The 27,852-nt window shown below is 52.0% G+C and overlaps 1 protein-coding gene across 5 annotated transcripts; it reads left to right on the forward strand.

The window, feature by feature from the left end:
• The first annotated feature begins 1,083 nt into the window (after window positions 1–1,083).
• Window positions 1,084–27,825, forward strand: ILF3 (interleukin enhancer binding factor 3). 5 transcript variants are annotated; one of them, XM_037818203.1, is made up of 20 exons: window positions 1,084–1,255; window positions 12,650–12,747; window positions 13,104–13,333; window positions 13,470–13,647; window positions 15,611–15,758; window positions 17,111–17,202; window positions 17,592–17,687; window positions 18,277–18,388; window positions 18,805–18,902; window positions 19,466–19,577; window positions 19,684–19,794; window positions 20,162–20,361; window positions 20,804–20,971; window positions 21,261–21,398; window positions 21,544–21,720; window positions 21,815–21,968; window positions 22,074–22,127; window positions 25,458–25,823; window positions 26,562–26,690; window positions 27,230–27,825. In XM_037818203.1, the coding sequence occupies exons 2-20, from the start codon at window positions 12,745–12,747 to the stop codon at window positions 27,364–27,366; spliced, it is 2,703 nt and encodes a 900-aa protein (XP_037674131.1). In that variant the 5' UTR covers window positions 1,084–1,255; window positions 12,650–12,744; the 3' UTR covers window positions 27,367–27,825. The 5 variants fall into 5 exon arrangements, with proteins under 5 accessions (XP_037674131.1, XP_037674133.1, XP_037674132.1 ...); XM_037818205.1 differs by having other exon boundaries at window positions 21,276–21,398; XM_037818204.1 differs by having other exon boundaries at window positions 21,273–21,398; window positions 27,230–27,366.
• The last annotated feature ends 27 nt before the right edge of the window (window positions 27,826–27,852 follow it).

A 27,852-nucleotide genomic window follows, 5' to 3' on the forward strand; every position in this document is an offset into this window, starting at 1 on the left:
CAAGGAAGACACGTTATCAGGCCACAAGTCTTGAATGACTTCTCACCTCCTCCAGAAGGAAACTTTTCCAACCACTCCTGGCTCCTCTTGCGGAGAATCCCGGCAGCGTGTAAACAGCCTCGTACCTGTCAACCTGCCTAGCGACTACACCTCGTGAGCGCCAACCTCACCCCGATACCCGAGTCACAGCAGAGATTGCACATCGCGAGTCTTACAAGACGGAACCAGGTCCGTAAGGAGAAGGCACTCGGTCACCGGCTCTACCGCTGAGCCCGAGTTGTTGGCCCTGAGACCCGGGTTCCAGCCTCGGCTCCTACCGGGCATCATTTCCTTTCCTGGGCCTCAGTTTCTCCATCTGTGAAAGAGGGGCGCTGGAGGATCCCGATCAGCTCGGCTCTGCCCTTCGGAGGCTGCGGCCCCGGGGACATGGCCTGGCTCTACACAGGGGGAGGCTTAAGGGACCACCAACGAGGAGCTCGGCCCAGCCGTTTCTCACACGTGCACTTCGTGACGTCTCACGGAAAAAAAAAAGCCCCGCGGAGCCGTTTCAAAACCCAGCGAATCTCAACTAAGATCCCGCCACTAAACGACGCCCGCGCGCCGGCCTCTCAGAGCCGCTTCCGCCAACGTACTCTGAGCGTAAGATGGCGGCCGCGCAGGCGTGCACTCGCGCTTCCGCAGCGAGGCTCCGCCCCTTGCCCCTGCATCACGTGGTAAAGGCCACCCCACAAAACCAACAACCTGCCATTGAAGTAAGAGCGGCGACCGCGTCACGTGACGTAGGACCACCAACAGGGCACACGGGAGGCGCAAAAGTCCTCCTCACGTGGGCAACATGGATACGGACCTCGCCACTGTCACATGATCGAGCAAAACCGTCGAAAAGTTTGTAAAAACCTACTGACGCCACGTGACCAGCGTCGCAACCCCCAACTCCCCCGTCACGTGACCAGGCCCCGCCTCCTTAGCTCCCTTCGCCCCTCCCTTCCGCCGCGGCCGGGCCTGCGTCGAGCGGCGACGCGGCGGCGAGGGGGCGGGGCTCCGTCCGGTCACGTGTTCCCGCACCTCCTCGGCGCGCGCGCCCGCCCGCCCGCTCGCTCGCCCCCGGCCCGGCTCCTCCTCCTCCTCTCGCCATTGCAGTTGGGACTCGGCAGCCCGGCGCGCACCGCGTGGCTTTTGGGGGGAGACCCCAGCGGGCTGTGTCAGGAGGGCGGCGGCGGCGGCGGCTGTGGTCGGGGAAGGGGACGCCGACGAGGTAAGCGCCAAGGTGGCGGCGGCGGCCGGGCCCTCTCCCGCCTCTTCCCCTCCCCCGCCCTCCCTCTCAGCGCGGGCCCGGCCCAGGGGTCGGGGTGACAAGGCCTGCGACGCCCCGCGCCCCACGGCCTCCGCCCGGGACCCCCGGCCCGGCCGCCCGGCCCATGCCTCCCTCGCCGGCCTGGCTCCCGCGCTCGGCCGTTACTCTCCCCCATTGTGCCGAGGAAACAAAATGGCGGCGGCGGCGAGGGCCCGGTGCCGGGCTTTGTCTGTTGCGGCTCCCGGCGCGCACGCGCGCACGTGCTGGGCGCACACACCCCCTCGGGCCGCGAGCATCCCGGCCGGCGCCGCGGGCAGCCCCCTCCTCGCCCCCTCCTCCTCTTTGTCCGCTTCCCGCCCCGAGTTACGGGAGGTGGGGGGGGGGGTCCGAGGCGGGAAAAGTCCCCTCTTTTGTCCTCACTGCGCGCGAGGGGGCGGACCCCTGCCTGGAACCCCCCACGCGGGTCCCCGAGAAGGCCTTTGTGGGCCCGTGGGGTTCCCGAATCTCTGGTCCACTCGGCCTTGCCCACATCAGGACGCGAACTGGGGAGGGTTTCCGCTTTCATGAGTTAGTGTTTCACTGATGTTGATTTTTCTCCAGATCGCTTAGGATTTGCTGCCTCCCCCCAAACGGGTGATCTGGTGACATACGTGGGGTGCACTTGTAATCTGCGAGATGGGACCCAAACTTGGGGGTTTAAAATCTGTTCTACTTGTGTTTTCTCATGTTAAGGAGTTCCGATTCTTGAGTTTTCAGGATTCTATCCTGGTTAATCTTCCGCTAGGATGGAGTGTTTTGGGGTTTGTAGTGGTCAGCATGGTCTCTCCCAGTTTGGTGTCTAAACTTGGGGAGAGTAAGCCATCTCAGCAATTCCGAAATTGATGTGAAGTTGTTTGTGATTCTGCTTTGGGAAATGACAGATCAGTAAGGAAGCATCGATTTCGGTAATAAACGTGCCTTTTCTTCACTCAGGTATTTCAGTGATTTTGAGTCTGTTTTTCTGATTGCTTAGTAGTTAGCTCTCTTTAGAATGAGTGGTCTGATGGCATATTGGGGGCCCACGGGGAAAATGCGAGGTGCCATGGGAAGTTAGGAGTCACATGTAAGTCTTTAAGCTGTCGTTTGCTCTGGCATTTGTGTTTGGGAATCTCCAGGGACTCTCCCGTGCTGTGCCACTATGCTCTGCATGTGATCTCTTGGGATATAGCTACAGCAGCTGCTCAGGCTGTGAATGAAGTGTGGGAATCAGAGCCTCATTCACAGCTGGAGAAGAGAAAAGAAGGCTCCGGGGGGACTGGCAGGTGGTACTGTCCCTTCCCTGTCTTCCCCGGGGGTCCTTGTTCCTGAGCTGCCTCTTGGCCTGATGAGTGAGTGACAGTATCCTCTCATTCACGTTAGAGTCTGAGCAAATGCTGGCAGGCTTGGCCTTGTCAACCCCAGGCCCTGATTTAGCAGCGATTCCCTCTTCTCCTGGAGCTTGCACCAGCCTGGGAATCATCCTCTTTGTGGAGCAGAGAGGTGCCTAATTGTTGGCAGTTTTTGTTTGTTTTAACTGATGGAAGTTGCATAGTGCCTGCAGGCAAAAATGCCTTTATCTCCTTCTAGTATATGGAGACCCATATTCCTGGGAATTAGGAGTCTAAGGCTGTTTCTTTTTTTCTTAAATTGGCAAGGGGGGGCTGCTGGTGTTTGGATCTCACAGACTCAGAGCTCCTTTTCATGCCCCTCTGGTGATGGCTTCCAGGTAGGGACAGGCGGAGCCAGTGATGGGGAAAGAGCTTTCCTTAGCCTCTCCCCTTGTTGGGTTAAAATTAAGCAGCCTCCTGTCTTCTAGGCTTTAGCCAGATTTGGGGCCTGGAAGTCTTTTTACTTCTGAAAAAAGACTTTGTAAGTTTTATTTGGGCTGAAACAGCCCCCGGTTATCTACCTCTGTCACCTTCCCCAGTTTGTTCTGTGTTCGCCTTTAGCCACCCCAGAGGAATGATTGCTTTTCCGAAGAAGTCTGGGTTCATACTTCCTTGGCCTCTCCATCCCAGTACATTTTGCAACTGGTTGATTAACGCCCTGCAGTTGGGAAAGATGTGTAAACATCACTAACGTGAAGTTATGACATTTTATTCGAATCTTGCTTTGATTGAACCCTCTACTCCTTTAATATGGCAGGAGTTAGAGTTTTCTGGGTTTTCTATTTTGGAGGCTTTTTATCTTCACAAAGCTCTAGGAGAGAAAGATTTTGTTTCCAGTGGGAAGATTTGGAACTGGAGGCAGATAATGGTTTGACTGGCACCTGCCTATGGTGAGTTAATGAAGGGGGTTGATGCCCTGCTGAAGCATTTGGCAATTCTGTGTGAAACGGCTCAGTTCTCTGCTTTATCTTTTAAGGATTAGCCAGTGGTGCTTCTTTGTGATGCTGGTGGCATTATAGAAAAAAAATAGCGAAAGTAGAATGGGTAGGTGTCTGGGAGCCTCATCAGTGTACGGATTTCTTAAATTGTCTCTTAGGATTTTTATGATCTGTTAAATCCGTGAGAGACTTTTCCAGCCCTTTACAGGAGATCCCATTATAAATAGTTGGGCGTTAAAACAGAATTGTAACACGTTCTGTTTTCAGATGTCTTGTTCACCTGTCTGAAAGCCATGTCCAGTTGAAATTTAATTTTCTCCTCTCCTTATTAAATGTCCACATAACAGAGACATTGAAAATGTAGCTGCTGGTTTTAAAACGAAAGTGAGTTTACTCTTTAAGGGCTGTTTTCTTGTGGGCCATATTTGATCATCAAAGATTGTTTTGTCACGAAGTTGAATGTCCCTCTTTTTATCAGTAAATTTGCTCCAAGTGTATTTTTTACATCTTAGTGAGAAATGGTTCTGTCGGCCATTTGAGGTCCATGATGATTTCCTCGAGGGTGCCAGTCAGCTGCCCTTCTCACTGTCGTCTTTAGGATTGTGGTTCAAAGTCAAGGTGAGGTCCCGTTTGGTGTTAGTCTTCAGGCCACTTGCTTTGCAGCTGCTAACCTTTGAACCTGAGTGTGTTTTTAAGCATGGAACGCTGCAACTTAGTTTTGCTTCTCAGCACATTGAGATTTTTTGCAGTTTAATGAGTCTTGCTGTACATTCATAATTCACAAAAAAGCTCTAAATATCAGCAACGTGGAAATACCAGCTGGGTCCCGTGGCTCATAATGGCACTTAATAAAGACTTGTCCGGCGGGCTGTGCAGACCCCTTCCAGGAGGGAGTAGACCTGGCAGGTCTGGGGGCTGCTCCGTGGCCCAGCCTCCCGGAGCAGGTGTGGGAGCGGACCAGAGTGGAGGGATTGTGCAGCAAATTGATTTTGGCTAAGTTGCTCAAGGTTTTTTTTTAACACCCAAGTCTTCGACTCTGGAAAACGGTTTGGCAATATCTTCTAAAACTTCAACGGGTGATTGCCGGGGGACCCAGCAATTTCACCCTTGAGTGGGTATCCCAGAAATGAAACTTGATGCTCACACAAAAAAGCCTGTGCAGGGATGTTCTGTAGCAGCTCTGTTTGTACTGGCCATGAGCTGGAAAGGACCCAGGTGTCCTGAATGAATGGCTAAACCAGCCTTGGTAGCCACAGAATACTACTTAACAATCAGAAGGAACAAACTTGATCCACACAGCAATTTGGGTGAAACATGAAGCAGTTAATGCTGAATGAAACAAGCTAATCTGAAAATGTTACGTACTGTACGATTCCCTTTATATGTAACTTTCTTGGAATGGCAAAATGATTGAAGAGGTGACGATTAGTGGTGGCTGGGGGGTGGAGGGGGGCGGCGCTGGCTGGGTTCTGGGTCTCGCCTGCATCAATGTCAGCATCCCCGCTGTTGTGTCGCACTCTAGTTTTGCAAGATGTCACATGCGGGAAACTGGGTCAAGGGCACGTGGAATATCTGCATTTTTCTTACAACTGCACGTGAGTCTACAATTACCTTAGAATAAAAAGTTTTAACTAGAGGAAAAGGCACCCTTACATATAAAATAACTCACGTCTGCATGTTGACATTTAACGTCCTTTGAGGTGTCTTTTTTTAAACTAGAAAAGAACACTTTTGGGGATAATAAACTCAAAATTAAATTGCATGCTTGAGTTAATAAAAAAAAGAAAGAAAAATCCAAGGCTTCACCTGACCAGGTGTGGGAAGATTTCCTGAGCTTGCTTCCCCCACCCCCTTGCTGCCTGAAGATCAGTTTGGAAAGAAGGCTTGATAATTCTCAGTTGGAGTCAGGTTAAGCATTTTTCTGGGATGTGTTGTTCCTCTCAGGCAGGTTATGAAGCATTTCTCCTAGTGGTTCATTGAAGAGCAGTTAAAATCACTCCCTTTGCTATATTGCGTTTAGAGTTTTATTGTTTATAAAGCTTTTTCTCACATTCTCAACTGTAGTCCTAATTAAGGTGTAGCTGGTATTTTCATTTTCACTTTTAACCCTAAAGGTCAAAGTGGTTCGTCCTTTGGAAAGCTCGGGGTGGGACCCCGTGCGCCTGTCTCCAAGGCCTGAGGTGAACCTCACTGAATGGTCCCGGGGCCCTGCACCTCACAGCACTGCGAATTGCAGAAGCAGTTTGGGGAGCAACCTGTGTTTGCAAACTTTTTTTGTCAAGTAGATTTTTTGTTTTTTGAAGTTGATTACTGTAACCGCCGTCTTCATGTTTTCATAAGAAGAAAGGAGCAAAAAATACAGAAAGAAAATGGACAGTCCTTTATAAATGGAAGGTATTTGTGAAAACCTTTATTCCCAATTTTGTCATTTTCTTATGGACCAGTAAACGCATTATTGCAGACAGAACTGGAACTGGATTTTGAAATTTCGCAGCATGCCTTTGAGAACCAGGTTTTTTTAAGTTGGCACTTTCTGGCCTGGTTGCTTTGTAAACATTGTTTTCAGTGTCCTGATGATGAGACTGTGAGAGTTTAAAGCATCATTTAAAAGACCAGTCTGTGTGCATCATTTCACTTCACAGTCCAGGATGGGGGATCAGGGAACCAAGGGCTGGGGTTGGATCTGTATAAGTTTCAAAGCTGAAATGGGTAATGGGTCTTTCTGAGATGAGACTCTGCTTCAGGACCATTTCTCGGTGGCTGGGGCCGTGGTAGGACCCCACGAAATACCGTGGATGGGGGGTTCCCAGAGGGCCGGGCCTGCCACCTGCCTGATTGCGAGGGATCCCCAGCATCTCCTCAGTTCCCATCCCTGCACCTGTTAGGGTCGGCGCCCCACCTGCTCCTTCATCCTGCAGACATGTGGCGAGCCAGGCTGCTGGCTTAGGTGTTTGTCTTTCCCAGCAGCACCTGCCAGAGACCTGGTTATGGTAATCAGTGAGAGGTCAGAACGATGGGCAGTGCGCCGCAAGCATGGCTTTTTGTAGTTTAAACTTCGTAACTGGCATGCTGTGGGTGGGCCCGTTTCAGTATGAAAAAGAAAGAAAGAAACCTGATCCCTGCGAATCAGAACATCCGAAACCACATGGAGTCATGTTTTGAAATCCTGGTGTTTCACGTTCTCTCCCACCATCCTTCGTCTTTTCAGAGAGGCTGGGCTGGGCATCCCAGGCTTTGCTTCTCCCCAGGTTTGAGTCCTCCACGTGGTTGCCAGAGCTTTGTTCAGGGCTGCGTGGCTTTTAAAGTTAGGTTGGTGGGGGCCAGGGGAGCCTTGTTTGTGAATGGGTGTTGCGTGCTTCTCACCAGCAGTGTTCCTTGCTAAACATGCTCTCGAAAAGGGGGTTTCTGCTCACCCAGAAGAGATGGATTCCCTGGGATTCAAGACCAGGGCTGTGGGTTTGGGTGACAACTCTGGGCTCACATAGACACATAGGGAGGCCAGCTTTGTTGCCCTGCAGAGGCCTGTTAGCTCCAATTTTTAGACGTTTGTTCTAATTAATGTATTGATACTCTTACTTGCTTTGTGTCCTTAAATCCAGAGGCACTCCCATGGGGCCTGGCCCAAGGGAGCAGGGCCCTGGGACGAATGGAAGCGGCTGTAGCAGGGCCTCCCCAGCGTTCCTTGTTTTAAAAAGTGAAGGCGGTAGATAGAAATCCACAGGTGGGCTGTCTGCATGAAGACAGATGTGTTTGGGGCCTGTGCGTGTCTTTGAGGTGTGACTCTCCTGTCCCCCAGGGGTGTGGAGGGGGTAGGTTTCTTTTAACCTTCTCTGTGGGTCAGACGACACTTTCAGGAGAGCTTCCCCACACCACGTGGGGGTGACCTCAATCCTTCAAACAATTTTCAGAGAAAAGAGTTGGAATATAGATGAATCAGATGACGGCAAATAAGTATCATTGTGGACATGTGGATTTCTATAACCTTTTGTGTTGAATTCTTATACTTATGTTTTTACGATATTTTATCAGGAAAACTTTCAAACACACAGAAAAGGTGACATAATTTTACACTGCACACCTGTATACACACCCAGGGGCCTGCCGTTGAGTTTTGACTCTTAATACGTGTTTCCTGTCTTCCCGTCCATCTATTCTGTTCATCTGTCAGTTCACTGTGTTTTTCAGATGCATTTCGAAACAAGTTGCAGTCTTGCCTCTAGATATTTTAATTTTTATTGAGATATATTTACATACCATACAATCATCCAAAGTCTACAATCAGGTGTTCACAGTACCATCATATAGTTGTGCATTCATCACCCCAATTACTTTTTGAACATTTTCCTTGTAGCAGAAAATTGAAAATAAGAATAAAAAATGAAAGTAAAGAACACCCAAAACACCCTCCACAGCCTATTTTTCATTTAGTTTTTTGTCTCCATTTTTCTACTCATCCATCCATATATTGGATAAAGGGAGTGTGATCCACAAGGTTTTCACAATCACACTGTCACCCCCTTGTAAGCTATATTGCTATACAATCATCTTCAAGAGTCAAGGCTCCTGGTTTGCAGTTTGATAGTTTCAAGTATTTACTTCTAGCTATTCCAGTGTATTAAAACCTAAAAAGGATTATCTATACAGTGTGTAAGAATGTCCACAGAGTGACCTCTCGACTCCATTTGTAATCTCTCAGCCACTGAAGCTTTATTTCGTTTCATTTCACATCCCGCTTTTGGTCAAGAAGATGTTCTCAATCCCACAATGCCGGGTCCAGATCCATCCCTGGGAGTCATATCCTGCATTGCCAGGGAGATTTACACCCCTGGGAGTCAGGTCCCATGTAGAGGGGAGGGCAGTGAGTTCACCCACCCAGTTGGCTTAGCTAGAAAGAGAGAGAGGGCCACATATGAGCAATAAAGAGGTACTCAGGGAGACACTCTTATTTTACTGCCACTAGACATTAACTAGAGTTCTGTATGTTTTTACAGTTCTTTTTTTCTTTTAAGTAGTACACAGATCTTATACATCATTCGGTGACTCTTGACAGCTGTACAAACCCAGTCCTTGTCAAGATTCACCCCTGACCCTTGCCCCCAAGCGCCCCGTCTCGTCCCTTCCCAGCTGACCCCTGCTACCATCCTCTAGAAACAGCCACCGTCCTCATTTTTCTCCCCTTTGAGTTTTGCCTGTTCTGAAATTTCCTACAGGTGGAATCTTTTTTTTTTTTTAATTGTCAAATATAACATATATACATAGAAGTGATATCTTTCCAAGTGCAATTTAACAAGTAAAGTGCAAATTTCAAAAAATATTGTAGGTTACAGTTCCACAGTTTCGGTTATTTCCTTATGAAATATAACACATACACAAAGGTAATATCTTTCAAAGTATGATTTAACAAGTAGACATATAGGAAATTTCCAAAGTTGTTATGAGTTATAGTACTGTAGCTTCAGTTAGTTCCTTATTGTGAAATACAGCCTACATACAAAAAGGTAAAACTTTAAAATTACAATTTAACAAGTAGCTGTAGAACAAATTTCGAAGGATGCTGTGTGTTGCAGTTCACCATTTCAGTATTGTTCTAATACCCTGGCAACTAAGAAAAAGAAAATTATATAATATTCATAATCCTTTGTTAAATTCCATGTGGTCTGTTGCTACCCCTTCTAGTTCACTCATTTCCCCCATCTTCAGGGATGTCTAGGGAGTGACCACCCTAACCTGTTCATGTTGAAAGGGGGTGTTGACTTTATGAGCAAAGAGGCCATATCTACTTGATGTTCTTGAACAGACTATTGCCTCTGGGTTTGGGGACCTTTTTTTTTTTGAAGGTTAACTTGTTTTACTGAGACATATCAAATAAACCAGGTTATATGAGAAATCTTCCCTTTATTCAAAATAAGAGGCTCACTTACCAGACACTTCTGTGAACCCGAGGGAGGACCACTGTGGCCCTGCAGCCCGTTTATTAGTGGCCTTGGATGAGGCTCTTATTGGCAGCCTCTGAGCCAATGACACCCCAAATCTGCCCCCCTCAAGAGCCCTGAAGGTCAGTCCATCCATCCCCGGGGTTCTCAGACTGTTGTATGTGCATTAGAATCACTTAGAGGACTTTGGAGTTAAGGTTGAGCTCAGCAATCAACAAACATTTGCATTTCTATCCTTTTCTCATTACTTCTGACGCTCGGATGTCCCTAGTGGAGCACCGGGCGCCCGCACCAGCCCGTAGTCCTTTGGGCGAGCCGGCCGTGCTCCGAGCGCCTCCTTGCTGGCGCCACAGCAGCTCACCTGGCGTGTCGCCTGTTTCAAGTGTGGAGTCAGCGTTTCTCCAAGGAGCTCCTTGTAGGTTTTAGACAGTCTCAGTCCTAGAAAAACCTTAATAAAAAGGTCTTTGCCTCCTGGAACCTTGGGTTAACCTCTATGTTATTTTAAAGTCTCTACATTTGGTGTTTGTAGTGGAGGAGAAATTTGAGATGAAGAGGTTGTTACAGGTACTTTGAAGCTTATGTCACCATGTTGGACTTGGAGGGGAAAGATTTTCTCCTTCTAGTTGCTCTGGACAGATCCGTGGGAACGGGGACTTGTCTGCCTCGTCCATCACTGTCCCGACATCTAGCCCAGTGCCTGGCATGGAGGAGGGACAGGCTAAATACTTGTTGAATCAATAAATACAGGGTCTTTTTTTTTTTTTTTTTAAATTCAGTTTTATTGAAATATATTCACATACCATAGTCATCCATGGTGTACAATCAACTGTTCACCGTACCATCATATAGTTGTGCATTCACCACCCCAACCAATGTTTGAACATTTTTCTTACACCAAAAAGAATAAAAATAAGAACAAAAAATAAAAGCAAAAAAGATCGCCCAAATCATCCCCGTTTTTCTGCTTATCCGTCTATAAGAACAAAAAATAAAAGTTAAAAAGATCGCCCAAATCATCCCCGTTTTTCTGCTTATCCGTCTATACACACTGGAAGAAGGGAGTGTGAGCTGCAGTCACACTGTCACTCCGTGTAAGCTACTAAATACGGTTTTAACATCTGCTGTCATTATCAGATGGAAGAGATTCCAGCACAGATACGGCCACGACTGGTGGCTGTGTAATTAACACAGGACTTGCCGTGACAGTCAGCGGCGGCCAGCTGCTCACCGTTCAGTGCAGAGTGATTTCCTGGCCCTGCCGGGAAACAAGCTGTGATTTCTGATGATCTGGTTCTTGTCAGTTTAGAATTGGGTTTCCAGAACTTTGGTTTAATTTTTAGATTATCTGCCTCGGCTGTGCTTTGTAAAAGTTTGATTAAGTTTTCTGCATGTTAAAAACAAACAAACAAAAAAAACTATTCATGGAAATTTTCAAATGTGCACAGGTAAATCCCAATATACTCCATCCCCCAGCTTCAGCAGCTATCGGCATTTCACAGACTTGTTTCATCCTCCCCCTCTCCACTCCCCACTCCCCTGAGTTATCTTAGAGCAAACACCGGGCATATAATTTCAGCCATAAATGCTTAAGTAGATGCGTAGTAGATAGAAATGTCCTTTGTAAACCCGGCTGCAATGTTGTCACACCTAACTGAAGTGTCGACCCTTACTGCACGAGGCCCCCTGGCACACATGTCTCTCTCATCAGCCCTCAGCCAGGGGGTGCAGATCCCATGGGTGCCATTTTTGAGGGTCTGGGATTTGTGCTGTGTGCATTTCCTGGGTTGACTCATTTGTTGCCCTGGTGCCCATGCAAAGCTAGAGGGGCCATTCCCGTGTTACAGGTGTAGAAGGAGGTGCCCAAGAAACTTGTTCCATGCCACATGGCTAGTGGTGGGCAAGCGGTGCATCATTCCATGGGTTGGTGCAGAAGCTCTGACTTGGTGGGCACCAAGTGGCTTGCCGAGAGCCTCCACCCAGTGAGCAGCTGAGCCCAGGACTGGCCTTTCCCCCGCCACCCACGTTCCCTCACCCTTTCTCCTTCCTCCATCAAAAGTAGAGCCTTCAACCTCACCACCACCACCTCTTTGGTTCTGCAGAGACACTGCCGAACAGTAGACCCTTAGGCTTTCAAGTTCAGCCTTGCAGCCTTTAAATTTGCAATTAGAATTGCATTGTGGACCTGAAGAATTGTGGGAAATTCATGTTTTGGCCAGTCAGGTCAGGGTTTATCCCTGAAGCTTATGCCCTTCCATTCTGGAGCAAACTGCCCTGGCTCTTAAGAAAGTTGAGGTTAAAGGGGCTTGCTGGTATTTGGAGAGTTGGTCTCTGTCGTATATTGTGTTGCTGATTTTTGTTGTTGTGATTTATCCATTTGGAAGGTTTCATTAAGGACCAGATTGTTTGCCCAGAGTGGGAGCTGAGTAGATTGTAGTCTCAGCAGGCTGTTGAGAGACCAAAACTATCATTGTAGCTACATTGGTCCCAAAGATTTTATTGTGCGCCAGCTATCTCGGCCCCTCCAGAGTTGAACCCAAAGGTGTGTCCACTTGACAGGATTGCCAGATCTTTACCTTTGACATTTCCAGTGTCTCCTGACTTTTCCAAAGGTTCTTGCCTTCCCATTTTACGGGAGCCTCCTTAGGCCCTCTCTCTCCTGCCTGCCTGCTATCTGTTCTCTACCGTCAAGTGCCAGAGCTCTTTCCCTCTCTTTTCCTTCTCAGGAATTTGATGTACAGCCTACATCATTTTTTTCAAGGCGTGTTAATGTCTTTTTTTTTTTTTTTTTAAATGTCTCTGAACATTGGCTTATATTTATAAACATGGTGAAACAATAAAGAAATGAAAGAAACCATCTGAGTGGGGGGCTGCTGTCAGACCTGGCTTCCAAAAACCAGACGTTTTCGTTTTAGGGAACTTTATAGCTAGTTGTCTAGTGCCTTGGTGGAGTGGTGAGTTCCTGGACATTAAGGGGCGCCTTCTTGTGACAGACTGTCAGTCGCACTGTTGAGTATCTGGCTGCTGAAACTAATCGGTCTATGAGATACTTGCAACTAACAGGATTTTCTAATCTTATAGATAGTTGAAGTGTTGATAACACCAAGGAAATCTGTCACAATTTGAAAAGATAAGCAAAAATTTGATTTCCAGACACTACAGAAAAAGAAGTAAAAATGGTAAGAATGTATGTTTTTTAATCAAAGATGCTATCTCTTCATCCATACCCTGACTGAGATGCTTGTAGCACTTAGTTATCCTTTTTCGTTAGACTTTTTACACTGTAAAATAAAGCATGTTGTGAAAATTCAAATAGTGTAGAAGTGTGTAAAGTCACACCTGCATTCCCCCCACTGCCCAAAGAGCACAGCCCTTAGGTTTGGTTGTCTGATGTCTCAGACCTCCAGTCGTGCTCGGACGGTCTCACGTGTATGTAAAAAGTATAGCCTGGCTCTTGAGTTGTGCGGCTTGTAAGACAAGCTGCCTAGTGCTTGGTCTCTTCCAGTTGTTTTTAACTCAGTTTTAACGTTTCCAGCGTCCAATGCGAATTTTTGTGAATGATGATCGCCACGTGATGGCAAAACATTCTTCCGTTTATCCAACCCAAGAGGAGCTGGAGGCTGTCCAGAACATGGTGTCCCACACGGAGAGGGCCCTCAAAGCTGTGTCCGACTGGATAGACGAGCAGGAGAAAGGCACTGGCGAGCACGCCGAGTCCGAGAACATGGACGTACCCCCGGAGGATGAGAGCAAAGAGGGGGCCGGGTAGGTTTGGGGTTTTGTATTTTTTTCCTCCTTTCTAGACACTTCCGTTTTCTAAAAACCCCTTGCTCTGCCTGGGGCCCCTGGGTTCTGGCCAGAATGCACCCCTCATTGTGCCGTGCTGTGGTCTGTCCCTCAGGGAACAGAAGACGGAGCACATGACCAGAACCTTGCGGGGTGTGATGCGTGTTGGCCTCGTGGCGAAGGGCCTTCTGCTCAAGGGGGACTTGGACCTGGAGCTGGTGCTGTTGTGTAAAGAGAAGCCCACCACTGCCCTCCTGGACAAGGTGGCTGACAACCTGGCCGTCCAGCTTGCTGTGAGTGACCACCTCCGATGCGGGGATGGGGTGGGTGTACTAGTCGAGCACACAGGCGGAGGTCAAGGGTCCCAGCCTGTGCTGTGCACCTGTGTGCTGGTGCCTTCTCCTTGGGTGGCAGGCAGGGGCGCCCTAGAGTCACCCGGGGTCGTGGTAAGTGGCTGGCTGTGGCTACATTGCACCCGAACTCTCTGCCAGCAAGTAGTGACCCAGGGCTCTCGTGTGCCAGGCTGCCCAACGGTGAGTTTCTTGGCATCAGTTTCCCATCCAGACTCCGTTCCTCCCTGATCCAAACAAACCTGGATGTGAACAAAAGTTTTTAAAAATCAACTTTCCTATCTCATTACAAAAGTATTGTGTCATCATGGCCTCTGACATTTATTGAGCATTTACTATGCTGGGCCAGCTCTTTACATGGATTATTTTGTCCTCGTAACAACCCCAAGAGCTGGGATTTCTTATACCATCTAAGTGTCATGACCGATGTGACTGGTGCCGGGAGCCTTGGCTGGTGAGTGAGGCCTCAGAGCCTGCACACCCCACTGTCCCGTGCTGCCCGCAGCACACGGTGCCCCTAGATTTCCCTACAGGAGAAGCAAAAGAAGAAAGCAGGAAGTACCCGCAGGTCCCACCCCTCAGAGAGAGAACGACTGTTAAATTTCCTGGGGGTTCTGTACGTATTTAAGTATGCATCCTGTTACCTGCCGCCGACTGTGTGGGAGCCAGGGCAGAGATCAGAATGGAATATGGCTCTAATGCGGTGCAGTAGGTGTTTTTGAGGAGCTAGTTAAGATGAAGTCCTAATTTTTATTTTTGTGGCAGCACTTTTAAATTATCCTTGACTGTAAAAAGTGTATTAAGGGAATGAAGTCTGAGTATAAAAGTTTCTAAGGGAAAGACAACTTTTGTAAACAGTCACTGCTAGAAAGAGAGAGAATCACTCCTTAGGATGTTTTTATCAGTTTAGACCAGTGGTTCTTCACTGGGGCAGCTTTGCCCCTTAAGGATCATTTGGCACTGTCTCTGGAGACACTTCTGGTGGCCCCTCTAGGAGGTGCTTTCTGCAGCTAGAGGGTGGGGGCCGGGGTGCCGCTCAGTGTCCTACAGTGCACAGGACAGGGTCCATGCCCCCACACTACATGCACACACGTATGCAAGCACGCACGCACACACGCAGAAGGATCCAGCCCAGGATGTCAGCAGTGCTGCGATGGAGAAACCCTAACTTAGATTTTCAAAAGTGCATTTGTTCTCCCCCCTCCCCCCGCACTACACACACGATACTCTCAATTTCCTTTAACAAAAATAATAGATGCCTGAATTTTCCTTCATCAAGTCGTATGGACTGGTACAAAGAAGAAAACAAAAATGAGCCTGTGAGCACCATCCTTAATTTAAACATATGCAGCAGATACATGCTTTTATCCACATCTTATATGAACCATTTCACTGCTCACTGTTTGATTCTGCACTCTGGTGGCCGCTCATCATCGTGTGGAAATACCGTGGGCTGGATGCCTCCCCCGCGGCGGACACTGCTGTGTGTGTCCGACATCCATTTCACTCTTCCCACAGCCTCGTGGCGTGGGGCATGTCGTCAGCCCATTTTACAGAGCAGAAGCCTCCACCGTAATGAGATGCTTCTTCCACAGTTACACAACTACTGAGCAATGAAACAGGAATTTAAACCCAGATCTCCTCCCAGATCCAGATCTCACCCATCATTATATTATAAAGCTCCCCCTGCCAGTAACTTCCACCTGTATATAGTTAGTTACCCCCCTCTTTGAGGGACCCCGAAAGTGACCCGAAACCTGGCCAGCAAGAGGGAGGTCCTGACAGTGTAGAAGGGGGCAGGTCTTGTTGCTTCAAACCCAGAGAGGCTGCCCTGTCTCCATGTTAACCAGGGACTTGAATAGGACTCCAGATTGTGTTCTTGAAAGTTGCCTTTTTTTTTTTTTAGGCTGTTACAGAAGACAAGTATGAAATACTCCAGTCTGTCGATGATGCTGCGATTGTGATAAAAAACACAAAAGAACCTCCGCTGTCCCTGACCATCCACCTGACGTCCCCTGTTGTCAGAGAGGAAATGGAGAAAGTGTTAGCTGGAGGTAGGGAGGCTGAGAAGGGCAAGCAGCCGGTTGGAAACTTGGCGTCCCCTCGCTTTTCAAATGTGCTATTCAGTTTTAGACTGCTCTCATTAGAGGGTATTGGTGTAGATTTGACTACCCTTACTCTGAGATCCCACCTCCCGTTTGCTTTGAGTACTTGGGAGTTTGACAGAAAGGTTGCACTAAAAGTGAGTAGCACTTTTCCTAGGGGAATTGCACCATTTTGTTGCTTTTATTCCGTAAATATTCTCATCGGCGTTAAACTTGTTTTCTGTTGAGCTGTATTCTGGCCTTGGAGAAGTGTGCCCCCGGAATTTTTATGGTTTTCAAATTGTTGAAGGCAATGATGTGGTTTCTGCATGAACGTCACGGAGTCGTGCAAATTGTTTGTGTTGCAGCAAAACTGAGGGTGTCTTCGTATGTCTTCTTCCACTGGCTGCTTTTTACCAGCCGTAAGGTGAAGAGCTGAGACAGAGTTTTGGATTGAGTTCTAAACAAATTGGGTAGTTTTTCAAACCAAATCTTTGAACTCAAGCAATGGATTGTGCGTTCACAATTCAAAATCCACCCGGGCCCCTTGTGTCTCTTCCGCGTGGATGTTTTTGATCACAGATCTCACGCTGTAAAGTGAAGGTAACAGGCCTCATCCAAACCCCTGCTGGACACATGGCAGAAAAGCCGAACCCTTCAGTTCTGCTGCAGCACAGGCTGACTGACCCCCTTGTTACTATTCTGGTGATTGATTGCCTTTGGTTCTGATCTCTGACTTGGACGACCAAAGCCCTCCTAGTGGATCGATTCAGGGACGCTGGACCTTTGACCAACAGGACTCTCTCTGTCAAGGGCTGGGGGCTAGGGCAGTCGAGCCTTGTGGGCGGAGGTGGTCCCTGGCTGCAGATACCTTGGGGTATGGCTGTTGTACGAGAAGAGGGAGTTCATTTCTGCTCCCCCGTCCCCCAACTTTATTTTTTTTTCCTCCTCCTGAAATTTTTAGGAGAGCTAATTCATGGGGACCCCATCAGGGGGAAGCAAGGTGACCGTCCATTAGAAGATAGGGTTCACCTGAGTGTCCACCTCCCCCGTGGGGTTATTTCTTTAAGAGTAACTCCCCACTTTTGTTTTTGTTTTGTTTTGTTTTGTTTTTTCTCTTTTTTGGAGGGGGCCTCCACTTTTTATGATTTCCTCTCAGGGAAGAGTCACGTGGGCTCTAGCCCCTCCTTCCCTGCTCGAGGTTGGAGATGACCTCTCCTGGGAGCCTGAGCTGCCCTTTAGGACACTGCCACGTCCCTTTCCACCTGACAGAAACCCCTTGGTCAAACTGTGCCTTGTCTTCTTATTCCATCCATGAATAGAAACGCTATCAGTCAACGATCCCCCGGACGTTCTGGACAGGCAGAAATGCCTTGCTGCCTTGGCGTCCCTCCGACACGCCAAGTGGTTCCAGGTTTGCATTTTGTTCTTCTATTTGTCTTTCAGTAGAGAATTCCTAAGTTTTAACTTGGCTAACTTTGACCATAAAGCGTCTTTAACATTGACGAGAGCTGTGCCGAGCTTAGCACCCGCGGCCGTGCAGGTGCTAAAGGAGCACACGTGAACCAATTTGCCATCCCCAGAGGGGGCTCGTAAGTGAGGAGGTGGGCTGCTGCTGCTGCTTTGTGCTAAGAGTAACGTCATTCTGGTACACGCGGCGACACGACTGCCGACCCCACGCTTGATGGTTGTGAGCACGTACCCTTTACCCTTGACAAAGCAGCACCACGAGACTCATGTGTCATGTTTGCCTCGTGTCTGGGGAGGTGCCCTGGTGTGAAGAGCCTGTGCTTTGTTCTCCAGGCCAGAGCCAACGGGCTGAAGTCCTGTGTTATTGTCATCCGGGTTCTGAGAGACCTGTGCACCCGCGTGCCCACCTGGGGCCCTCTCAGAGGATGGGTAAGGAGCCGGGCAGGCTTGGGCCCTTTGGCATTTGGCAGTTACATCCCCATCAGAGTTTCTGGTGAACGGCTCCCCTGCACACACCCTGGGGGGTGGTGAGAGCAAAAGAAGGACCATGCCACCAGGCCGCAGCAGCTCAGGCAAGGAGGGAGGGATCAGCTCCACTCCGGAAAGAAGCGACTGTAGGTGTTCTTGGGCGGGGGCCAGCAAATTGGCCTGCAGGCCGCTTCTGCTCAGCTGCCTGGTGTTTTTTCTTTCTTCTTTTTTTATTGTAACAGCCCACAGCTGAACGTATGGTTTTTTAATATTTTTAATGGTTAGATCTTGAATGTAGGCACCTCTGTAACAACCTCAACTTGCCTGTTGGCCCATGAGGCCTAAACTAGTTACCATCTGACCCTTGAAGAAAGAGCTCGCGGAGCCCTGCTCTGGGGCTTCTGCCTTTGGCTCGGCCGTGGCGCGTCATGGCTTGTGGACCCCGGTGGCTCTGGCCCTCCCACCCCCAAACCCCACCCCCAGTGAGGGCTCCTGATGGGGGTGGTGATCCCCCCGGCTGACATAGCTGACCGCCTCGCTTGCTTTTCAGCCTCTTGAGCTGCTCTGTGAGAAGTCCATCGGCACGGCCAACAGGCCCATGGGGGCAGGCGAGGCCCTGCGAAGAGTGCTGGAGTGCCTGGCCTCCGGGATCGTGATGCCAGGTGGGGCCTTCCGCTCCGCCAGTGCAGGGACAGGACAGGGGCGGTAGCCCCGAGGCCAGTGCCCTGTGGGCCCCGAGCGGGTTAGGGCCGCAGCAGCCCCGTGTCCCCTAGGCCGAAGCACGTGACTACCCTCTGGCACCATCGTGCCCAGCCCTGTGCCGGGTCCGCAGCTGTGATTCAGAGGGCGGATCGGGGGCAGGGGTGACCCACTCTCATGAATTTCTCACTCTGAGCCACAAGCGCATTGTTTCTCTCAAGGGCTGGACGCTGAGTGGGCCGCCTGGCTCGGCGTGTTTTCCAGAGCTGGGTGTGGATGGGGCGTGGGGGGTGACGCACCCGGTCCCCTCAGCCAGCACAACTCTTCAGAGACGCTCAGAGATAATCCTCTGCATATCTTCCTTGTTTCCTGCCTTCAGATGGTTCTGGCATTTATGACCCTTGTGAAAAAGAAGCCACTGATGCTATTGGGCATCTAGACAGACAGCAACGGGAAGATATCACACAGAGTGCGCAGGTATAGTCACCGCCATTGCCACCGTGAGCCCTGGCCCAGTCTGTAATCGCTGCTGGCCCCCAGTTCCGTTACTGGGTATGCGCAGGGTAGCCCCTGGACGTTAGGCTCAGGCCGGGGGCTGGAGGCACAGGGAGTGTGTCCAGTACAGGGCGCCCCAATCTGGGCTGCGTCTCTCCCTGGCGCCATGCGTGGTTGCTGTCTGCCCCTCGGCCTGCTCGAGTGCGGTTTCGGACACCGAGTTCAGCGGGGAGATGTTTGCTGTCGGACAGCTCCGGGGCTCCTGCCCCTGCAGGCTCACCACCTGGCCCCGGGTGGCAACCAGCCCCCAGGTTGGGGTCTCCTGTATTCCTCCTGAGGGGTGGCCACAGGCTGGCCTTCCACCACAGCAAGGCTGGGCTCTAGCAGTCAGGTTCTCCCCTGGCTGTTGGGGGACCCCTTGCCGTTGGGGAGACCGTTAGCGACCCCCTTAGCTCCTACCCCTTCCCAGAAGGCATTAGTGAGCACACAGCACCTTGGCGGTGGGCACAGGGCAGCGGAGTCAGATGCCTCTTCCCCTTCTCCAGCACGCTCTGCGCCTCGCTGCTTTCGGCCAGCTCCATAAAGTCCTGGGGATGGACCCTCTGCCCTCTAAGATGCCCAAGAAACCAAAGAATGAGAACCCAGTGGACTACACTGGTAAGCGCACAGCACGCTCCAGGGGTCGGGGCCGTCTCCGCATTCCGGACTCACAGCCAAGTGGCAGACCTGATGGCTCAGTGGCTTCCATCCCGATCTCTTTCAGTCCAAATCCCCCCAAGTACCACCTACGCCATCACGCCCATGAAACGCCCGATGGAGGAGGACGGCGAGGAAAAGTCTCCCAGCAAAAAGAAGAAGAAGATCCAGAAGAAAGGTATGGACATTTGAGCTCTGGGATCACCTTAGTGTCCATCGGGCTCCAATTGTAAGGTTCACCCTAAAGCGGGGAGACCATTGCATCTGGTTTTGCTTTCTTGTTCTTGGACGTGGTATTTAAGTCCTTTTACAGAATGTGAAATGTGGTGGGGGCAGAACACAAGTGGGGCAGGTGCTCCTTAGCTGGTGCCCACAAGCTGCCTGGCAGAAGTGCAGTCAGGGTTTTACTGGGGTGGCTGGATAATCATGTGGCAGGAAGCCTCCAGCAGGGGCCCCACCCCCGATTTACAGTTGACTGAAGTTTTCCCCATGGCAGAGGCCCGTTGAGGAGCTTATTCAGAGCAATCTTGGTGTTTGTTTTTTAGAGGAGAAGGCAGAGCCTCCCCAAGCTATGAACGCTCTGATGAGATTGAACCAGCTAAAACCGGGCCTGCAGTATAAACTGGTTTCCCAAACCGGCCCGGTCCACGCCCCCATCTTCACGATGTCTGTGGAGGTAGATGGGAGCTCATTCGAGGCCTCTGGACCCTCGAAAAAGACCGCCAAGCTGCATGTGGCCGTCAAGGTGAGTGTGACCTGCTGTCACCTACCACTGTCTGCTCATCGTCCCAGCAGCAAAGCCACGTTCTTCACCTTAGGAGCCCATAGTTAAGCTTACGTGGGGCAGCATGAGTTGAAGGGAGGGCTCGCAAACACTGAAGCTGTTAGAAGTTTTAGCATTTGCCAAATCACGCATGGCCAGCAGTCCTTCATTGTTGAAGGTAAAAAGCAGAGGCTCCAGAATCCTGGCTGTGCAGCCAAATTTCCTGGGGAATTCAGAGAAAAACCCTCCCGATGGCTAGGCTCCACCCCAGGAGCTCTTCCTTTAAGACAGCCCAGGGGTGGGCCTGGGGGGGGTCCAGGTGCCAGTCAGGCCTGGGGAGAAGCTGTGTGGGTGGCGGCTTGGTCCTGACCCGGTGCTGAACCTCCCCTCGCTGGGGGCCCTGGGGGTCTGGTCTCCTCTGCAGGTGTTACAGGACATGGGCCTGCCTACAGGAGCTGAGGGCCGGGAGTCGAGCAAGGGGGAGGACTCGGCCGAGGAGACGGAGGCGAAGCCGGCGGTGGTGGCCCCTCCCCCAGTGGTGGAAGCCGTGTCAACCCCCAGCGCGGCCTTCCCCTCGGACCCCACTGCCGAGGTGAGCACATGGTGGGCGCTGGGAGCATCCGCCAAAGGGCTGAGTGGGCAGCCCCGTGTTCCGGGGGCCAAGGCAGTAGTACTGGTCTGGGGCTGGCCCGTGGTGGAGAGCATTGTTTCCCAGAGGTGGGACTCGGGTGCGGGTGTGGCGTTGCTGTGAGGCACGGAGAGCAGGGTAAATGGAGCAGTGGGCTCGGCCTCGGAGCAGGAGAGGAGTGGGCTCTGCTCGCCTGCAGCTGGGAACCCTGTCGCTAAGTTGGCTGGTTTGCTTTTCTTTTGTTTCCCCTGAGAACGTAAAACAGCAGGGGCCGATCCTAACCAAGCATGGCAAGAACCCAGTCATGGAACTAAATGAAAAGAGGCGCGGCCTCAAGTACGAGCTCATCTCGGAGACGGGGGGCAGCCATGACAAGCGCTTCGTCATGGAGGTGAGCAACCGGGAGCGCACTGCGGAGCCTTCTGGGAGGCTGGGCAGCCGGCTGTGGGCGCCTGGGCGTCTTGGGAGACAGCCTCGGGGTGCTGGGTCTGTGCGCGCCTGCTCGTGTCGTTCCTCACGTGCCTCTCTCCTTTCAGGTGGAGGTGGACGGGCAGAAGTTCCAAGGGGCTGGCTCCAATAAAAAAGTGGCAAAGGCATACGCAGCCCTCGCTGCGTTAGAAAAGCTTTTCCCTGACGCCCCTCTTGCCCTTGAAGCAAATAAAAAGAAGAGAACCCCGGTACCCGTCCGTGGTGGGCCTAAATTTGCTGCTAAGGTAAGTGGCTGTGTTTGCCGTCTCTGGCGTAGCTCTGATTCCCCCAGGGTCGTGGGCTCGGGGTTAACGTGCCTTGCCTTTGTCCCCTCTCCAGCCTCATAACCCCGGGTTCGGAATGGGAGGCCCCATGCACAACGAAGTGCCCCCACCCCCAAACCTCCGCGGGCGGGGAAGAGGAGGGAACCTCCGCGGCCGAGGTCGAGGCAGAGGGTTTGGCGGTGCCAACCACGGAGGCTACATGAACGCCGGTGAGAGCCTGGGCCTGTGCCACCCGTCCCTGCTTGCCCAGCTTGCGGGCGGGGCCGGGAAGACCCCCGCTGCCCCCCAGTCACCCCTGCCCTCTTCTCTTCCAGGTGCTGGGTATGGGAGCTACGGGTACGGGGGCAGCTCGGCAACGGCGGGCTACAGTAAGTGCGAGTTCCTTTCTCTCTCGAGCTTGGGGAGAAGCTGCAGCGTAGCTCGTGGGCCGGAGTTAGGGAAGGGGCACCCCGCAGCAGCCTCCCGAGACCCAGGAGTGGCTGGCACCCACCTTTTTTTTGGTGATTAGTTCAGACTGTCCTCGAGCCCCTCCCTCCCCCCATCCTGCAGAAGTGTAATTTATTCTTTAAATTTGTGTGACTTTTAAGTCAAAATTTTTAAAGTCAAATTTTACATTTCTCTGCTTGAAGCCGTGTGAAGCACCAGCCTGTGACTGAGGCCTTCCTGCCAGGGCAGAGCCTTCACTGGGGGGTGACAGGAGCAGAGAAATCTAAAACATGAATTTCAAATGTGGCGCCCTGTGCCATTTTTCAAAAGAATTCTAATTTTCTTTCTCTGCTCTGTCTCCCCCTTTTGTAGGTGACTTTTTCACAGACTGCTACGGCTATCATGACTTTGGGTCTTCCTAGAGCATCTAAAAGTATTGCACACAAAAGCAACTTTTTACTCCAATTTTCTCGAACTCCAAAACCCAAAGTGTCCGTGCTGTGTCCCTGTGCTTCACTGGGTTCTCTACCGTGGCTTTTCACCGCAGCTTGTCTGAAACACTTAGCCTGCAGAATTTAAGACAATGGCAGTTTTTATCGTGATTTGCCTTTGAACTTGGTCACAATAAGTGGAAAGCAATTTTCAGAGCATGTCTTGTTGTGCAGAATTGCACGGGATTCTAGAGCCAGCGTTGTCCAGCATCAAGGCAAAGCCCATCTGTGCTTTTTATGGAAAGCATTACTTTATTTAAGAGACAGATAATGAAGCATTTTAATCTACCTTTGTCTTAATTTACAGCAGGTTTTGTATGAATTTTTAACCTTTTAACAAATCCCCAAATCCGGTTGATGCCTTTGACAGTAATGAAAACTGTCTCACCACATCTGAATCCAGAGCAAGCGGCTTTTTATTATTATTATTATTTTTTTTAATTTTTATTTTTTAATGAGCATGTGAAATGTTGGGAACATTTGGGGAATTGTAAATTGTGCTAAGTTAGCCTCTCCGGTCTTTTGTAAATGCTCTGGTGGGTTACTGTCTGGGGATGTGACATTTTGTGGCTGGTTTCACTAGAGAGAGAACTTTGAACTCTCAAGGTATCGGAACTGTGCTTCCATTATTAGTGCCAGGTTCAGACAGGCTCTAAGGCGTAGACAACGGGAAATTTTGCAAGTCCTAGTCACAGCTGCAAGTGCATGGGACCCTGGGTTTGTTTTTTTGTTTTGTTTTGTTTTGTTTTTTTAAAGTGGGGCTTAAAAAATCTAATCGAGCAGAAAGAGCCCGGAGCGTGACTGGCTCCTCTAGGGGAGAGCCACTCTCCGCAGGGGCTGTACCGCTGGATGCCCGGCTGCACCTTCAGCCACGCTGCCCGGAAGCTTCCACCCTCTGATTTGGGGGCAGACTTGCCATGACAGCGTCTCTGCTATGTGCAGGGAGCCACATGGAGGCGGCATCCAGCTCTTTACCGAGCCCCCAGTTTCCCAGGAGGCCTCATTGGAAGCGTTGTGTGGCTCGGGCCTCTGGTCAGCAGTTCTTAGCTGCCACAAAGCCCGCCTCTGTGTTGACTTGCAAGATTTTGTGTTGATTCAGGCAAAAACTGGTCAAAATGGTTACTAGATAACTTGTTCCCAGAGGTTTGAAACATTCAGTGAAACTTTTTAAAACTTTTACTGCATGATGTATTTTTTTTTTTTAGAACGTTCTTGTTTGAGAATAATGTCTTTTTATACCAGGAAATAGTTATCCCTGAATGACGTTGAAAACTTCCCCTGCCCTTTATTTTTTTTTTTAATCAATACATGTTACCGAAACAAGCCCTCGATACTTGGTGTCTTCATTCGTGTGCCTTAGGAGGGGAGAGGCAGAGCTGCGTGCTCGCTCTGTGGTGCTCAGTGTAGGGGCCGGGACGCTGGGGCGGTGGGGCTGGGTGGGCCTCACGGGGGCCTGCCTGTCCTCCCATCTCCTTGCTGAGCCGGCGCATGTTTGCTTTCTTGCAGCAGGGGACACGTCCTCCTCGGTGCTTTGGCTTTGTGATGGGGGGACAGGGGTGGAGGATGCCTGCCCAAAGAAAAGAAACTGAAGTCTGCAGATCAGTTCTGTCCCAAATTTCTTTCAAATAGCCTGAGACTTACCAGTGTGGGGTGTGCGGCTCCAGTGGGCGGAGGGCACGTGAGGACTCAAACGAACATTCCCCCCATCCCACCCTAGAAGGCACAACAGGGTGTGCGAGAACAGCCCTTTCCCTGCTGCCCACCCTGGGCTAAGCCAGGCAGCTCTGTGTTCAGGCCTACTGCCCTGGGGAGCTCGCCCGCTGGGCACGGCCAGCAGCACAGACAGCCACCCACACCCCCGCCCTCCCCCGCTCCCAGCCGTGCTTGCCCGCCCAGCCCTCCCACATCTGACCGCTGCCAGCTGGGGGCTCATTGTAAGCCTTTGACTGACCTGTCGCTTTCACTGACCCCTGGTCCCCTTGGCTGCCCTGAGGTCCTGGCAGGGCCGCTGTGCTGACAGCAGGTGGCTTCGGGGGCTTCTCTGTGACCAGCTCCGCTGCAGGGCCCGAGAGCAGAGCGGCCTTGCTGCTCACCCATCAGTCCTGCCGCTTGGTCCTGCCAGAGCGTGAGGCCCCACCGTGACACCCCGATTCCCACCTCAGTTTCCATCCCCCGTGAGGTTTGGAATCCTCCTTGGAGTCCTACCAGGGAGATGCCACAGATGATTTGGCTGAGTCTTGATTCGATCTTCCAAGAACCAGACAAGACCAGTTGGTCTTCTGAGATCAGTTTTCCGAGCCTGGTTAAAGAGCATTTCCCGGGGTTGCCCTGGCCTGTGACTGAGCCTTTTCTCAGCACAGCGTCGGGGTGAGGGGTGGCTTGCTGCTGCTCTGGGGCTTTGCTTTTCCTGCCACCGTTGGGGACATCTGGGTAGCATCAGCTAGTCGTGAATGTTGTCAGCGCTTGGAGCCCATCTCGTTGTAATGTTGACATCCCCTGCAAACGCTGCTGGCAGTAGGCTGCTTGGCAAAGACCCATTGTTGTCACCAGCTGATGGGTGAGTGGAGCTGAAGGCTGGGCTGGCCCCAGCCAGGCTGCTTTAAGGAACGGAGCCTGGGTCCTCTCCCTCTCTCCCTTCTCTCTGCCTTGGGCAGCTTCCTGTGGATGGAGTGAGTGGGGCTCCGGGCTCACCAGCCTGGGCAGGTGCTTGTGGGTCAGCGTTCAGGGCCCTCTGCCTCTGCCCTCCTGCCCCCTGGCCTGACCTGCTGCCTTCCTCTTTAGGTCAGTTTTACAGCAACGGCGGGCATTCTGGGAACACCGGCGGGGGCGGCGGCGGGGGCGGCGGGGGATCCTCTGGCTACGGCTCCTACTACCAGGGCGACAACTACAACTCGCCGGTGCCCCCAAAGCACGCTGGGAAGAAGCCGCCACATGGGGGCCAGCAGAAGCCTTCCTACAGCTCCGGCTACCAGTCCCACCAAGGCCAGCAGCAGTCCTACAGCCAGAGCCAGTACAGCAACTACGGGCCCCCCCAGGGCAAACAGAAGGGCTATAGCCATGGACAAGGCAACTACTCCTCCTACTCCAACTCCTACAGCTCGCCGGGTGGCGGGGGCGGATCAGACTACAACTATGAGAGCAAATTCAGTGAGTTGACTTCCTCTGGCTCTCGGCTCTCTGCCCAGCCCAGGCTCTGGTGCCCGGCGGCACAGCCTGTGGGGTGGTGGATGCTCGGCCCCACCCGGCCCGGCCCCCTGGCTGCCGGCCTAGGAAGACAGGACAGGTGGTACTGGCTGCAGAGATTATTAGGAAGACTTGGTGGTGGGGGCTCTGCCAAGGCGGGCATAGCACAGAGGCCCTGGGCGGAGGCTGGGACAGAAGTGGGGGTTCTGGGCCAGGCAGCGGCAAGGGGGCTGCCTGGGCTGGACTCTGGAGAGTCGCCTCCAGGCCCTAAAAGGAGCCTGGGTTCATTCCTCAGTGAAGTGCCATATTCTGTGCACTGTGCCCCCAGCCCATCCCCGCCCCACGCGTACAGCAGGCTGAGGCCATACCGGCCCTCTGGCTGGGAAGGGGCGGGGGCTTGGTGGTCAGCACAGGGGCCGCCCTGTGCTTGGGGATGGCTGGGTGGGAGGAAAAGAGGAGGCCGCATGTGGTTTCGGGCTGGCCAGGCCATCCCTGAGCTGCTGGGAAGCTCGGGGTGAAGGAGCAGGTGCAGAAGCAGGAAGGGTCCCAGTCTCGGGACCCTGCAGGCCTCCAGCCGCCCCTGGCACTGCCTCGGGGGGTCAACCCGTGCTGAGCTGGCAGGACAGGGAGAGCTGCCAGGGCCCAGGGTCTCAGCCCAGGACCCCCCGGGGCCCCGTAACCACACTGTCTTCTTTCCCCCAGACTACAGTGGTAGTGGAGGCCGAAGCGGCGGGAACAGCTACGGCTCAGGCGGGTCATCCTACAACCCAGGGTCACACGGGGGCTACGGCGGAGGTTCTGGGGGCGGCTCCTCCTACCAAGGCAAACAAGGTGGGCCTGGAGCCCCGGGGAGCAGACCCTCCAGGCCGGCAGGGGCCCTGGGCACGCAGGCCATGTGGGGGGCAGGTTGCAGTGGCAGGTTTGGGCATCCTGGGCCCACGTGGTGCACGGCTCTCCCAAGCAGGGTTCTGGGGCTCTCATTAGTTCCCCGCCTTCCTGGAATTTTGGGGAGAAGCCCGAAATCGAGACTTTTCCTCCCAAAGTTAGCATCCTCTTAAGCGTTAGCAGCCACTGAAGACCGGCCGACGACCTCGTGAGGGCCACCCACTCAGCTCTGTCTGCCCTGCAGCCGGGCAGCCCCTCGTCCCGGGCGTGTCGCCAACCCCCATGGGGCAGAGCCACCATGGGCCCACTCCAGGGGTGACAGGGAGGGTGGCCCAGTCTCGCAGCAAAGGCGCTCAGCAGAGCAAGGCTGAGGAGCGCAGGGCTAGCTTGCCTCCTGCGGGCCAGGCCTCTGCTCGCGAGTGCCCCCCGTGTCCTGAGCTCTGCCGGGCCTCCTGCCCCCTGTGACCCCCACCTCTCTCCCTCAGGAGGCTACTCGTCACAGTCCAACTACAACTCCCCGGGATCCGGACAGAACTACAGCGGCCCTCCCAGCTCCTACCAGTCGTCACAGGGCGGCTACGGCAGAAACACAGACCACAGCATGAGCTACCAGTACAGATAAGCCCCTCCCGCGGGGCGAAGCCCGGGACCTCCTGCACTGGCAGCCCGTCGGAAGGGGCGGCTCTCCGCATCGCAGTCACCATGTCAGCGGCCCCTCCGGCCCCTCGCCCGCCCCCACCCCGGTTCCACGTCGCCGTGTTGTGAGTGCAGCTGGTCAGGCCACGACCCGTCCTGTGACCCATATTTAGCCGTGTTTGGGACTCCATGTCTTCAGTGGTTGGTTAGTTGCCATTACAACTTTGTCCGAGTAGTTTTTTGAGTTCTTGCAGTTAAGTATCCCTCTGTCTATTTACAATTGGTGTTCGTGTTAACTCAGTTTGTCTTTAAATAGTTACAGAAGGGATATGTCATCTGTTAATGCTTTTGTGAAGTGAGTTAAATGAGCTTTCTGTATTTTAATGCTTTAGTGTTTCCGTTTTATAAGTGAAGATTTTATTTTAAAAACCAGTGGGAAAGAGTGGGGGTTTTTTTTTTGTTTGTTTTTGTG

The sequence above is a fragment of the Choloepus didactylus genome, chromosome 25 (genome assembly GCF_015220235.1).
Source record: "Choloepus didactylus isolate mChoDid1 chromosome 25, mChoDid1.pri, whole genome shotgun sequence".
Classification (NCBI taxonomy): Eukaryota; Metazoa; Chordata; class Mammalia; order Pilosa; family Megalonychidae; genus Choloepus; species Choloepus didactylus.